This window comes from Rhinatrema bivittatum, chromosome 16, assembly GCF_901001135.1.
Source record: "Rhinatrema bivittatum chromosome 16, aRhiBiv1.1, whole genome shotgun sequence".
NCBI classification, from domain to species: Eukaryota; Metazoa; Chordata; class Amphibia; order Gymnophiona; family Rhinatrematidae; genus Rhinatrema; species Rhinatrema bivittatum.
In genome coordinates this window covers 504,361-517,079 of record NC_042630.1, presented here as the reverse complement: position 1 = coordinate 517,079, position 12,719 = coordinate 504,361, and the positions used below count along the sequence as shown (strand labels likewise).

General features: G+C 49.7%; 1 protein-coding gene across 7 annotated transcripts in view; it reads right to left on the bottom strand.

Moving 5' to 3' along the window:
- CHD4 (chromodomain helicase DNA binding protein 4) overlaps window positions 1-12,719 on the bottom strand; it is a 129,140-nt gene that overhangs the window by 68,052 nt on the left and 48,369 nt on the right. For all 7 annotated transcript variants that reach the window (XM_029579471.1, XM_029579470.1, XM_029579469.1 and 4 more), the window contains exons 14-15: window positions 1,228-1,324; window positions 854-1,045 (exon numbers count right to left, since the gene is read on the bottom strand). In XM_029579471.1, the coding sequence (XP_029435331.1) occupies window positions 854-1,045; window positions 1,228-1,324 (289 nt within the window). The remainder of the gene's footprint in view (window positions 1-853; window positions 1,046-1,227; window positions 1,325-12,719) is intronic.

Sequence of the window (12,719 nt, the reverse complement as noted above, 5' to 3'; positions counted from 1 at the left end):
AGACTGGTGTCTGTGGTGACCATTGTCCACTCCAGAATCTCCAAATTCACCCCTCGAGACAAATGGTCCCAACCAAGCCACCATGAGAGACTGGATCTGGCTAAGTCCGTAAGTGACTGAGCAGTTTCAGCTTTCTCTGACAACGGATCCCTCCGGGAAAGCAATGCCGCCTGCAGAGGCCTCATATGCGCAAATGCCCAAGGCACGAGCTCCAACGTGGATGCCATGGAGCCAAGAACCTGAAGGTAATGTCAGACACTGGGCACTAGGCTCTCCAACAACCTGCGCAATTGCGACTGCACCTTGACTGCGGGCTCCTCCATCAGAAAAACCCCAGTTTAGTATCGAAGCGTGCTCCCAGGAATTCCAACTCCTGAGACGGGCCAATGTGACTCTTGGTCCAATTCACCACCCAGCCGAAGGACTGGAATCGCTGCAGCACCAGATCCACCGCTTGCCTGCACTGAGCTTGCAACTTTGCCCAAATAATCTAGATATAGATGTATCAGCCGTCCCTCCTTCCTGAGGGCTGCTGCCACCACCATCAGCTTGGTGATGGTCATGCTTTGCTGAAAGTCTTTGCAGGATCTAGTGAAGTTCAGGAAGCTCCCCCTCACCTTTTTGCAGAGTTCAGACATGGAGGGGGTATCTGGGGGAAAGATCTCACCTCTTTTTTTTTCCTCTCTCTCTCTTTATTTAGGGATGCAACAATATAAGACATTACAAAGAGTAAAACAACAGCTGCAATATCCACAAGGAAGTAAACAGATTGCATAATAGAATGCCAACTTGCAAACAACAGAACACGGGTATAATAAAAAAGCTTAAATTATTGAAGCATTTAAGATCTCACCTCTTTGTAGAGTGAATACAGGAACACTGCTGTCTGTACTGTCTTTCCCAGACCCATCTCATCAGCCAGTATGGTGTCAGTACCCTGGGCCCAGGAGAAGCGCAGCCAGTTCAGCCCCTCCAGCTGGTATGGATGCAAAGTCCCCCCAGTCACATCCAGGTAATCTGGCTGCCGGTCATACTTAACTGTTGGCTGAACAAACAGGAAGAGAGGCAAAAGTATTTATATAGCAGACTGAGCATGTACGGACTATAACACACACACAGACAGACTGCGCACCACCCAATAGTACAGCATTAGTGCAAGCTCCCACACACAGAGACTCAGAACAGGTACAGCACATGTATCAGTATTGGAGGCTTCTCTACACGTACATCCACTGTAGGGGTATCTGGAGGCCGTTCCAATTTCCGTAACCTCACTTTTTTAATCTTCTTCCCAGGCCGCCCTTCTTCCCCTCTCATCAGCTCCCTGCATAGACAATCAGGAAAAACTTATCACTGCACTGTAAAGAAAAGCCAGAGAGGAGTGCGCTGCAGGGCTAGGAGTGGGAGAAAGAGACCTTGTATACAGTAAAATGCTGCTGTCAGGGGATAGAGATGGGAGAGAGGGACCCTGTGTATAGTAAAATGCTGCAGTTAAGAGAGGAGGTAAGGCGAGGGACCCTGTGTACAGTAAAATGAAGAAATTACTTACCAGATAATTTCATTTTCCTTAGTGCAAGACAAATGGACTATGTGCCCCCACAGTACACATAGCCCTGCAGTGACCTCAGCTCTCCAGTATTCTCTGCCTCCAGCAGGAGGATGTACCTCTCCCTATAGGGATTGTTCTACATTTGGAAGGAGAAATTCTATTTTCTAAATTGAAGAAAATTGAGCCCTGTTCTCCTGCAGTGATACCTAAAGGTCCCTCCCCCAGTTGAGAATTCCTGAGGTGATTTCCCAGATCTCTGAGATGTGCCTTGGTCCAGTAGCCGGTTTCTCGGCATAGACTTTGCTACTTAGGCAGCTGAACGGCAGCAGGTGCAGGAAGCAGAGCACGGAAGTGACAAGCCAAATCCCTCTCCCCCCCGCAGCAGGAGACCATCTCTGTGCTCAGCCAGTAAACGCTGAGCCCAGGTAAGTAAAAAAAAAAAAAAAATTAAAAAAATTTTTTTTTTTTAATTTACCTCCCAATTCAGACACGTTTGGAGGGGTTTCGGTAAGATTTCCTCCTGCTATTTGCTCTGCGTGCTGTACTGACATTGTTCCTGATCCCGATGGGGTAAAGGGAAGTGGGTTACTGAGCGGGTTGAGAGGCCCCGCTTCAGGCTTGGTCGGCACATCGTATGGGAGGCCATGGCGCGTGCTTCTTTGTGCTTGTATTACCTGCCATAGAACGTCAGTACGTGCAGTGCTTTGGCTCCAGGCACTTGCCATGAGCACAACATAGGAGAAACCGGGCGTACAGTCTGTGTGTGCTCCTCGCCGCGTCCTAAGCATTCGAAATCTGTGCGCATAAATTTTTAAGTGCTGATAGGACGCACAGTTAATGCCGCCAATGACACTGCCAACCAAGAAAGCTAAACATCTTGCTCTCTGCAATGCTTGCCGTATTAGAGCCTCTCAGTCTGACCTGGACTCCAACTTATGTCAGCGCTGAGAGGAAGCCCAAGGGGAATTGACCTCCTCGGATCTTGCTAAACCAGGCTCCTCCCATTCGGATGATGGGTTGACCATTGCTTTAACTGGAAGTGTACTGGACCTTAGTATCCCCTTGATGGGTTCATCTGTGGGAGAGGGAAATTCAACTGGTCCCACCCCAGTACCTCCTGGGCTAGGCATGGACCCAGCTGCATTTCCTGGATGGAGTTTTTCTAGGACTACAAGCCTTCGTGCAGGCGCAGTCTACTGCCATCTCTTGCCCAGTCTGGATGGAACCACAGCCGTTGGCCACTCCCTCTCCCATTCCTACAAGCAGGCCTCGATGTATGCCTCGCCTTACAAAGGGTATCCCAGAGGAGGATACAGATTCCTTGGAAAATAAGGAAATTCCCCCTGGGTTAGAACCGTATCGGACCATGTTACGGGTTTTCCATAGAGCAGAATTGCCGGCCCTAGTCTCCCAGACCCTGAAGATGCTGGGAATTCCTGGGGCAGATTCTATGACAGAACCAAAAAAGAATCCCATTCTGGTTTCCCTGCGAAGGCCTCCTGCTACTTTCCAAAGGAAAATTGGTTCTTACCTGCTAATTTTCGTTCCTGTAGTACCACGGATCAGTCCAGACCATAGTTTATGCCTCCCTTCCAGCAGGTGGAGACAGAAAAAAAACTTGAAAGGCCCCCTCACTTAACCTAGTGTGCCTCCTGCATCCCTTCAGTATATAGAGTATCGAAGCAGAACAATACTAGCAATGAATCAAGCAACAGAACTACCAGAACGTATAAACATGTAACCTGTAGCTTTCTTAGTATGCTGCAATAACATAACCTGAATATGCGCACGCGGACGTTTGAAATACAGATCTCCATGCTACCCACTCCTAATCCTTGGGCAGGTGTCTAGACTGATCCGTGGTACTACAGGAACGAAAATTATCAGGTAAGAACCAATCAGAGCAGACTATGGGATGTACCAAAGCTTCCCTAAACAGAGTGGGACCTCGTGAGTCCTGCATGCAGTATGCCACTGCCAAAATCCCCGAGAGCCTGAATGTCCAAGTGGTAGTGGCGAGCAAATGTGTGGAGCGTCTTCCAAGTAGCAGCTCTGCAAATCTCCTGAGGCAATACCAACTGGCATTCGGCCCACAAAGCTGCTTGAGAGCGAATAGAATGGGCCTTCAGGCCCTCAGGAACAGGTCTTCCTTTACAAATGTATGCAGAGGAAATGGCTTCTCTCAACCATCATGAAATCGTCGTCTTAGATGCCTTGTGACCCTTTCTGGGACCGCTCCATAGGACAAATATATGATCTGAGAGTCTGAAAGAATTTGCAACTTCCAAGTAACGTAACAAGGAACGCCGAACATCTAACCAACGAAGCTCTTGTGTGGGTTGTACATCGTTCGACAAATTAGGAAAAGCTGGAAGATCAACTGGTTGGCTTAAATGAAAAGATGGGACCACTTTGGGCAAAAAGGACAGAACAGTTCGAAGAGAAACCCCCGAATCAGATATCCTCAAAAATGGTTCCTCAAAAAAGGTTCCCTACAAGAGAGCGCCTGTAACTCAGAAATTCTGTGAGCTGAGCATATAGCCACCAAAAACACTGTTTTCAAGGTGAGATCCTTCAATGTCACCGTTTTAAGGGGTTCAAAAGGAAAATTGGTTCTTACCTGCTAATTTTCGTTCCTGTACTACCATGGTTCAGTCCAGACTGCTGGGTTATGCCTCCCTTCCAGCAGATGGAGTCAGAGAAAAGCTGAAAAGCACTCCAATATAACCCAGTGTGCCACCTGCGATCCTTCAGTATAATCAATATCAAAGCAGAATGAAGTAAATTTAGCAACCAATGACTAGATCAACACGAGAACCTCGTAAACAGTATAACTTGTGAAAAAATAACCATGTGGTAACATAGGTGCTCAACACTGGGAAAAAAAAAAGGAAGATTCTGCAAAGAGAATAAACAATCAGCTGAGCGGACTCTCCTGCCTAGCACCCCCCTGGGCGGGCGTCTGGACTGATCCTTGGTACTACAGGAACGTAAATTAGCAGGTAAGAACCAATTTTCCTTTCCCTGTACGTACCAGGATCAGTCCAGACTGCTGGGATGTACCCAAGCTGTCTTAAATGGGGTGGGACCCGGAGAGTCCCACTCGAAGCACACTGCCGCCAAACGAATCCATAGTCGGATCCCGGACATCTAACCGGTAATGCTTAGCAAACGTGTGCAGGGACTTCCAAGTAGCTGCCCTGCAAATCTCTTGAGGTGATACACATTGGCTTTCCGCCCACGACGCCGCCTGCGACCTGATGGAATGAGCCTTAAGACCATCAGGAACTGGACGCCCATGATATATGTACGCCGAAGCAATGGCGTCCTTCAACCAGTGGGCAATAGTCGTCTAGGAAGCTTTACACCCTTTCTTAGGACTACTCCACAAGACAAAAAAATGATCCAACAACCGGAAGGCATTAGTCATCTCCAGGTACCGCATAAGGATCCTGCGAATATCGCGTTTCCGCAAGTCCCGAGACTGAGAGCCAGAATCCACCTCTGGAAAGGCTGGTAACTCCACTGTTTGGTTGACGTGAAACGCCGAAACCACCTTAGGTAGAAAAGGTACCGTCCTGAGTGAAACCCCAGAATCCGTGATACGCATGAAAGGCTTTCTGCAAGATAACGCCTGAAGCTCCAAAACACGTCTAGCCAAACTGATAGCCACTTGAAACACCACCTTAAGCGTTAAGTCCTTCAATGTGGTTCATTTAATAGGCTCGAAGGGAGAACCACAGAGCCCCCGAAGCAAACTCCATGAGGGACAAACTGACCTCACTGGCAGATGCAAATGCTTGGCTCCCTTCAGGAAACGAACGACATCCGGATGTCCTGCAATGGAAGTACCATCAACCTTACCTCTTAAGGAACCTAACGCTGCTACCTGGACCCTGAGGGAGCTATATGTCAGTCCTTTCTTCAAACCTTCCTGCAAGAATATGAACGATAGAGGCCTTCTGTGGGGACACGCGCAACCCACTGCATCAGGAATCAAACAACTTCCAAACTCGAGAATAAGCGAGAGAGGTAGATGTCTTTCGAGCCCGCAAAAGAGTGGTAATCACCGCCTCCGGATAGCCCTTCTTTCTCAATTGCCTCCTCTCATAAGCCAAGCCGCTAGACAAAAGCGATCCGCCTGATCGAAATATACTGGACCTTGACGCAAAAGGCGTGGTAGATGACCCAGACGCAGAGGACCATCCATCGCTAGGTTGATTAGATCTACAACCACAGCCTTCGAGGCCACTCCGGAGCCACCAGAATGACCGGTCCTCGGTGGGATTCTATGCGTCTTAGAACCTTCCCCAACGGCTAAGTAGGGAACACAGAGGAGAACATCGGGAGGACCAGAGCATCCACCCCCTTCTGCTCCATGCTCCCGTCTGCGACTGAAGAAGCGAGCCGCCTTGGCGTTCAGTCGAGTCGCCATTAGGTTGAGCCGGGGCATCCCCCACCGGCAAGTCACCAACTTCATCGCCTCCGAGGACAGTTCCCATTCCCCGGGATGTAGCCGCTGTCTACTGAGGAAGTCTGCCTGAACGTTGTCTACCCCGGCAATGTGGGATGCGCTAAGAGGGTCAGATGGATTTCCGCCCAGGCCATCAATTTGTCCGCTTTGGAGGCCACCGGCCGACTTTTCGTCCCCCCTTGCCGGTTTATGTACGCCACGGTGGTCGCATTGTCTGAAAAGATCCTTACCGCCTGGTTTCGTCAAGCGGCAGAAAGTGTCGTTAACGCTAGGTGTATTGCTCTGGTTTCCAAATGATTTATAGACCAGCTGGCTTGCTGAAGGGTCCATTGACCCTGTGCTGAATGCGACTGACACACTGCCCCCCAACCGGTCAGGCTGGCATCCGTCGTCACGACTATCCATCGGGGATTGTCCAGTTCTATGCCCTGAAGCAAGTGATCCGGGACCAACCACCAATCCAGGCTGGACCTGGCTGGTTCCAGCAACAGCAAGGGCAGATGGAACTCCTCTGACTTGGGGTCCTGACCTTGTAATTTTAGCACACAACCGGATGTAAGGAAAACTCTTCCCTGTCGAGTGTCGAACACAGCTCCCAAAAATTCCAGGGACTGGGACGGGACAAGGTGACTTGACCATATTCATCAGCCAGCCTAGCGGATGAGTTTCAATACGGCGTAGAACCTTGCCAATCAACGGCCTCGGCGGACAGACGTACAACAGAACGTCTTTTGGCCAGGGAAGAACCAGAGCATCTACCCCTTCCGCCCCTGACTGCAGACGCCGACTGAAGAATAGAGGTGCCTTGGCATTACAAAACGCTGCCATCAAGTCCATGATGGGGGTGGTCCAGCGGTTGCACAGTATTCGAAAGGCCTTGGAGAGCTCCCACTCCCCCGGGTCCAACTGGTTTCGGCTGAGAAAAATCGGCCTCTGCATTGTCTACCCCGGCAATGTGAGATGCTGCGATCCGGTATAGGTGTTGCTCCATCCAGTGGATTAAGAGCTGAGCTTCTGTCGCCACAGGACGACTCTTAGTTCCCCCTTATTTATTTTATTTATTTATTTATATTTTTTCTATACCGACATTCCTGTAAAAATATATAAAGCGTATCGGTTTACAATGCAACTTCAACATTCGCTCAGGGGCGGTACAAGGAACACTGGTGACAGGTAACAGAGGAAAACCGGTAAGAAACTCATCTTAACATATCATAATAATATAACTCATATACGATTGATGTAAGCCACAGTTGTCGCATTGTCTGAGAGGATTCTGATGGATCGCCCTTCTACCAAGGTAAGGAGTTCCTGCAGCACTAAGCGTACCGCTCTGGTCTCTAAACGACTGATCAACCAAGAGGACTTCGTCCTTGTCCACTGTCCTTGTACCGCTCTGTCTTGGCAGACAGCCCCCCAACCAGAGAGGCTGGCATCGGTGGTTACCACAATCCAGGATGGGATTTCCAAATCCACCCCGCGCTGCAAATTTTCCGGGCAGAGCCACCAAGACAGACTTGCTCATGCCGAGTCTGTCAAGGGTAGACGAAGATGGAACTGACTGGAGAGCGGATTCCATCTGGAGAGCAAGGCTGATTGAAGAGGACGCATATGCGCAAAGGCCCAAAGGCACCAGATCGATCATGGAGGCCATCAAACCCAGGACCTGCAAATAATCCCAGGCACTGGGACGAGGCTTGGACCACAACAACTCCACTTGAGAAAGAAGTTTGGACAATCTCTCCTTGGTAAGGAAAACCTTCCCCATGGTTGTGTCGAAATGTGCCCCCAAAAACTCCAAGGATTGGGAGGGAACCAGATAACTCTTGTCGGGACTGACCACCCAACCTAACGAGCTTAGCAGCTGAAGGACTCTCTGAATCGCTATTCGGCAAAGATCCTCCAATTTCGCCTGAATCAGCCAATCGTCCAGGTATGGATGCACCAGTATCCCTTCCTTTCGCAGGGCTGCCACTACCACCACCATGACCTTGGTGAACACGCTGGGCACAGTTGCCAGCCCAAAAGATAGAGCTCGAAATTGGAAATGATGCCCGAGAATTGCGAAACGTAAATACCTCTGATGGTCCGACGAATTGGTATGTGCTTCCGTCAGGTCTAGAGATGCCAGAAACTCTCCCCTGTGAATGGATACAATCACTGACCAAAGGGTCTCCATGCGGAACAGAGGAACCTTTAACGTGCGACTGACTCTTTTTTAAGTCGAGGATGGGACAAAAGGCACCATCCTTTTTGGGCACCACGAAGTAGACTGAGTAACGTCCTCTTCTGAGCTCTCCTTCAGGAACCGGAACTATGGCCCCCAGGTCCAGCAAGTGCTGTAGGGTCTGTAGAACAGCTAGACATTTTCTGGTGGTATGCACACGGAGAAACCAGGAAGCTCTCCTGGAGAGGTCGTGCAAAATCTAAAGCGTAGCTTCGTTCTATTATACTTAGGACCCATTGATCCGAAGTTAAACTGGCCCACTCCTCTAGAAACAGGGACAACCTTCCCCCTATCCTTGGAACTGAGGAGTGGACCAGCCTCACTTCATTGTGCGGATTTGAGTCCTCCGTGAGACTGAATAGCTCCACCTTCCCGGTTGGGTCATAGGCCCCGAAAGGACTGGTTCCAGGACTGATGTAACCCAGGACCCTGTCGGGTTGAAAAATCTGAGGAACGAAAACATCATTTCCTCCGGAATCGAGCCCTCTGAGGAAAGGATCCCCTTGACCGCGGCCTATCCCCCGGCAACTTATGGACCTTGTTCTCTCCCAGAGATTTGATCATGTCTTCCAATTGCTGTCCAAAAAGCAACCTTCCTTTAAAAGGCATGGAACCAACTGAGTCTTGGAAGACACATCCGCGGACCAGTTCCGAAGCCACAGGAGCCTGCAGGCTGAAACGGCCAAGACCATAGATCGGCCCGAAGTCCTCAGGAGATCATACAGGGCATCCACACTGTAAGCTACTGTGGCCTCCAGCCGACCCGCTGGTGACATCGCTCTCCACGGAGGAAGCAGCACAGACTGTAAGGTCTGCACCCAGCGGAGGCTAGCCCGGAACGCAAAGTTGCTACACATGGCTGCCCTGACTCCCAGCGCCGAGACTTCGAATATCTTCTTCAGCTGTAACTCCAGTTTGCGATCCTGCAAATCCTTCAAAGTCGTGGCCGCGGTCACCGGAATGGTGGTCTTCTTTGTCACCGCCGACACCACGGCATCCACCTTGGGAACTTTGAGAAGGTCAAGAGCGTCCTCTGGAAGCGGGTATAATTTATCCATAGCCCGACCAACCTTCAAGCCCAGGTCTGGAGTGTCCCACACTCCCGAAACAAGAGGTCCGTGACCCACATATGGAACGGGAAGGACCTATCATAGCCCTATCATAACCGGATCAACGGCCCCAAGCTAAGAGTCCTCTGGAGGCACGTCAGTTCCCAACTCCTCCAGAATCGCTGGGATAAGCAGACCTAATTCCTCCTTCCGGAACAGACGTACCACTTTAGGGTCATCACCTTCAAGCACCGGTGCGCCCCCTTGCTTGGGCGGCTGGAGTTGACCATCCAAGTCCGCATCCCGCCCCTGATCTTGTGGAGGGGAGTCCTCCCCATCCATGTGGTCCGAAGAACTGTCCCCTGGACAGGCAAGAGACCAGAGAGGGCACTTGACTTTCGTAACAACCAAAGGGGGCCGGACCCGCTTCCAGGGCACCAGAGTTCCCTTGTCCGCTCTCGTGGACCCCGGTGCCAGCCGCGAAGCTTTACCGCCGTGATGCTTGGTTGATTTGTGGGCTTTAAGGACCTTCCGGAGCAGCCATACCAAATCGGAAGAGGACGAGGAAGAAGACCCATCCGAGCCCTCCTCAGCGTCATCCTCCGAGGAAGGTTCCTGATCAGCCCGAAAATCGATCCCACCGGAGGTCCCAGGTCGCGGGGACAGGGGCAGTGGTAAACTTCCTTCTCTCAGTGCCTCCCTCTCTTGCTGCCTGAAGGTCCTTAAAATGGCCTCCGTTCCCGCGCTTAGGAGGAACGAATCGGGGGCCTGGGGTTGTTGTTCGAGCCTCCCAGGCTCTGCCAGATGCACTGCACTTCTGGGGCCTGCTGCCATCTGAATTTTTATTCTGAGTCCTGCCGGACACTCCCTGGTTCTGGACAGCTGAGAGCGCGCGGAGCAGGCCACATAACGCGGCATGTCCGCGATCTAAAGTTAGCCCGGACCCTGGAGGTAAGCATCAAAAACAAAGAAAAAACACCCCGGAGACAGCGACGCAGCCGCGAAGGGGAGAGAGAGCACTGGGCTGGTCGTGCCGAAGTAAAACCAAAACTAATTTTTTTTTTTTTTTTTTTTTTTTAAATTTAAGTTTTATTAAACTTGAATACATAATAAAAGAACAATGTGAACCATACAACAACCAAAAGGATTCAAGTCATTTTACATATAACCCCCAGACCCAGAAACCAACCCCCAACCCCCCTCCCTTCTCCCTCCCAAAACGACAGCTGTATTCGAAATTGCACCGTTAATACGACCACTATAACATACAATGTGACAGTGAAATTGGAAATGGCTAGTACTGGGAATAGCAATAGTAATCAGGTAGATACAAATAGTACAGCGCTCCAAGGAGACAATGAGGCAAAAGAAAACAGTTCGCTACTCTCTAGGAACCAGATATATCTGCTAGGGCATATCACAGAGGTCTGGAGATCTCGGAAACAGGATACAAAAGTTAAAGTTGGGAGACATAAGTCAGAAAAGGTTGCCAAACCTTCCGGTATGTAGCATGTCTGTGATGCCTGTCTGCGGTAAGGGTCGCCAAAGTGCAAATGGAATGTAGTCTAGCCGTTACCTCAGAAACCAATGGTAAAATCGGTGATTTCCACCGAAATGCAACAGCTAGGCGGGCCGCAATAAAAAACTGAGAACCAAAAATTTTTTGAAATTTGTTTAGGGTGGGTGGAAGCATATTCAGTAACGCAGCTTCAGCTAACAAGGGCACCCAACAAGGCAAACATCGCAATCCAGAATGGTTGAATCTGGAGACAGGTCCACCAGACATGCATATAAGTACCTACATCTGACCCACATCTCCAACACAAGGCCGGGACCCTCGAATACATTTTATGGAGTCTAGAGGGAGAGAGGTACCATCGAAAGATCATTTTGTAACAGTTCTCCTGTAACCGAGCCGAGATAGAGCAGGAACGAGCAAGAAGGAGAGCTTCCTCCCACTCCCTCTGGCTAAACCGTTTGCCCAAATCCCTTTCCCAGCGTTGACGATATCCACAAGGAGCCTGCGCAGGGGGAAAGAAAAGTTGATATAATTTAGAGATCGCCCCAGTTAGTGCGCCTCCTTGAAGAATATAAGCTTCCATTAATGATCTGCCCGGTCTAAGGGATCCGTCACGCATGATGCCTCGAATAAAATGGGAAAGTTGTTCATAAAGAAGGAAGTCACGATGGTCCATAGTGTGCAAAGCAAAGAAGCGGTCCCGTGGTATAAGAGCACCCTGTTGGAGGAAGTGACCCACTGTAGTGATTCCTTGCTCCATCCAATAGGCCATTCGAGGAGACTGAAATCCAGCTGTCAACTGTGTGTTATGACATAACGATGTTAGATAAAAGTATTGATGATTGCCGACTACCTTTGCCTTAATTTGGGCCCATAGTCGTAAGGTGACCCCCAATGAGGAAGAGATGTGGGCCATTTTTTTTTTTTTAAGGGCTCTCGCAGCTTGAAGCGTTTGCCCCCTGGGGGTGAGTGAACCGGGCCCCACTGTATCACCCCTAGCTGTAGCAGGTACAGGGCTCTCAACCCTCTGCTTTTCCTCCCTCAACTACCAGGGGGGATGGTCCCACCAGGACCTACCAACGCCCTGGGAGGCTGCGAAGTATCCTCTTCCAAAAATACTCTTCAGTAAATTAAAATTATGCTTCTTTTCTCCCAATGTACTTTTCAATTACCTTTTTTTTCCAGTTAACCCAAACCTAACACACACCTAACCAGACTCATGGTTTTGCACCTCCACCATCTGCTGGAGACAGAGAAATACTGACAGACTCTAGGTGGCACCTCAGGGGTATAGGACGGAGTCCGTTAAAACTTTTGTCTTCATCTGCTGGAGGGGAAGCAAAACCCAGGAGTCTGGACTGATCCGGGTATGTACAGGGAAAGTAGAATTTCTCCTTCCAAAAAGTACAACAATCCCTATAGGGAGAGATACATCCACCATCTGCTGGAGACTGAGAAGGAGAGCTGAGGTCCCTGTAGGGCTATATAAGAAAATTGGTTCTTACCAAACCCTTGGTCTGGACTGATCCAGGTACGTACAGGGAAGTACAGTTACATCAGCTTTGCAACCTGACTCCATTTCCATCTGCTGGCAGGGGAACATAACCCATTAGAGTCCTGAGTCTATCTGGCTACACACCAGAAAATGCTGCAGTTAGGGGATAGAGATATGAGAGAGAGATCCTGTGTACAGTAAAATGCTGCAGTTAGGGGATAGAGATGAGAGAGAGAGAGATCCTGTGTACAGTAAAATGCTGCAGTTAGGGGATAGAAATGAGAGAGAGAGATCCTGTGTACAGTAAAATGCTGCAGTTAGGGGATAGAGATGAGAGAGAGAGAGATCCTGTGTACAGTAAAATGCTGCAGTTAGGGGATAGAGATGAGAGAGAGAGAGATCCTGT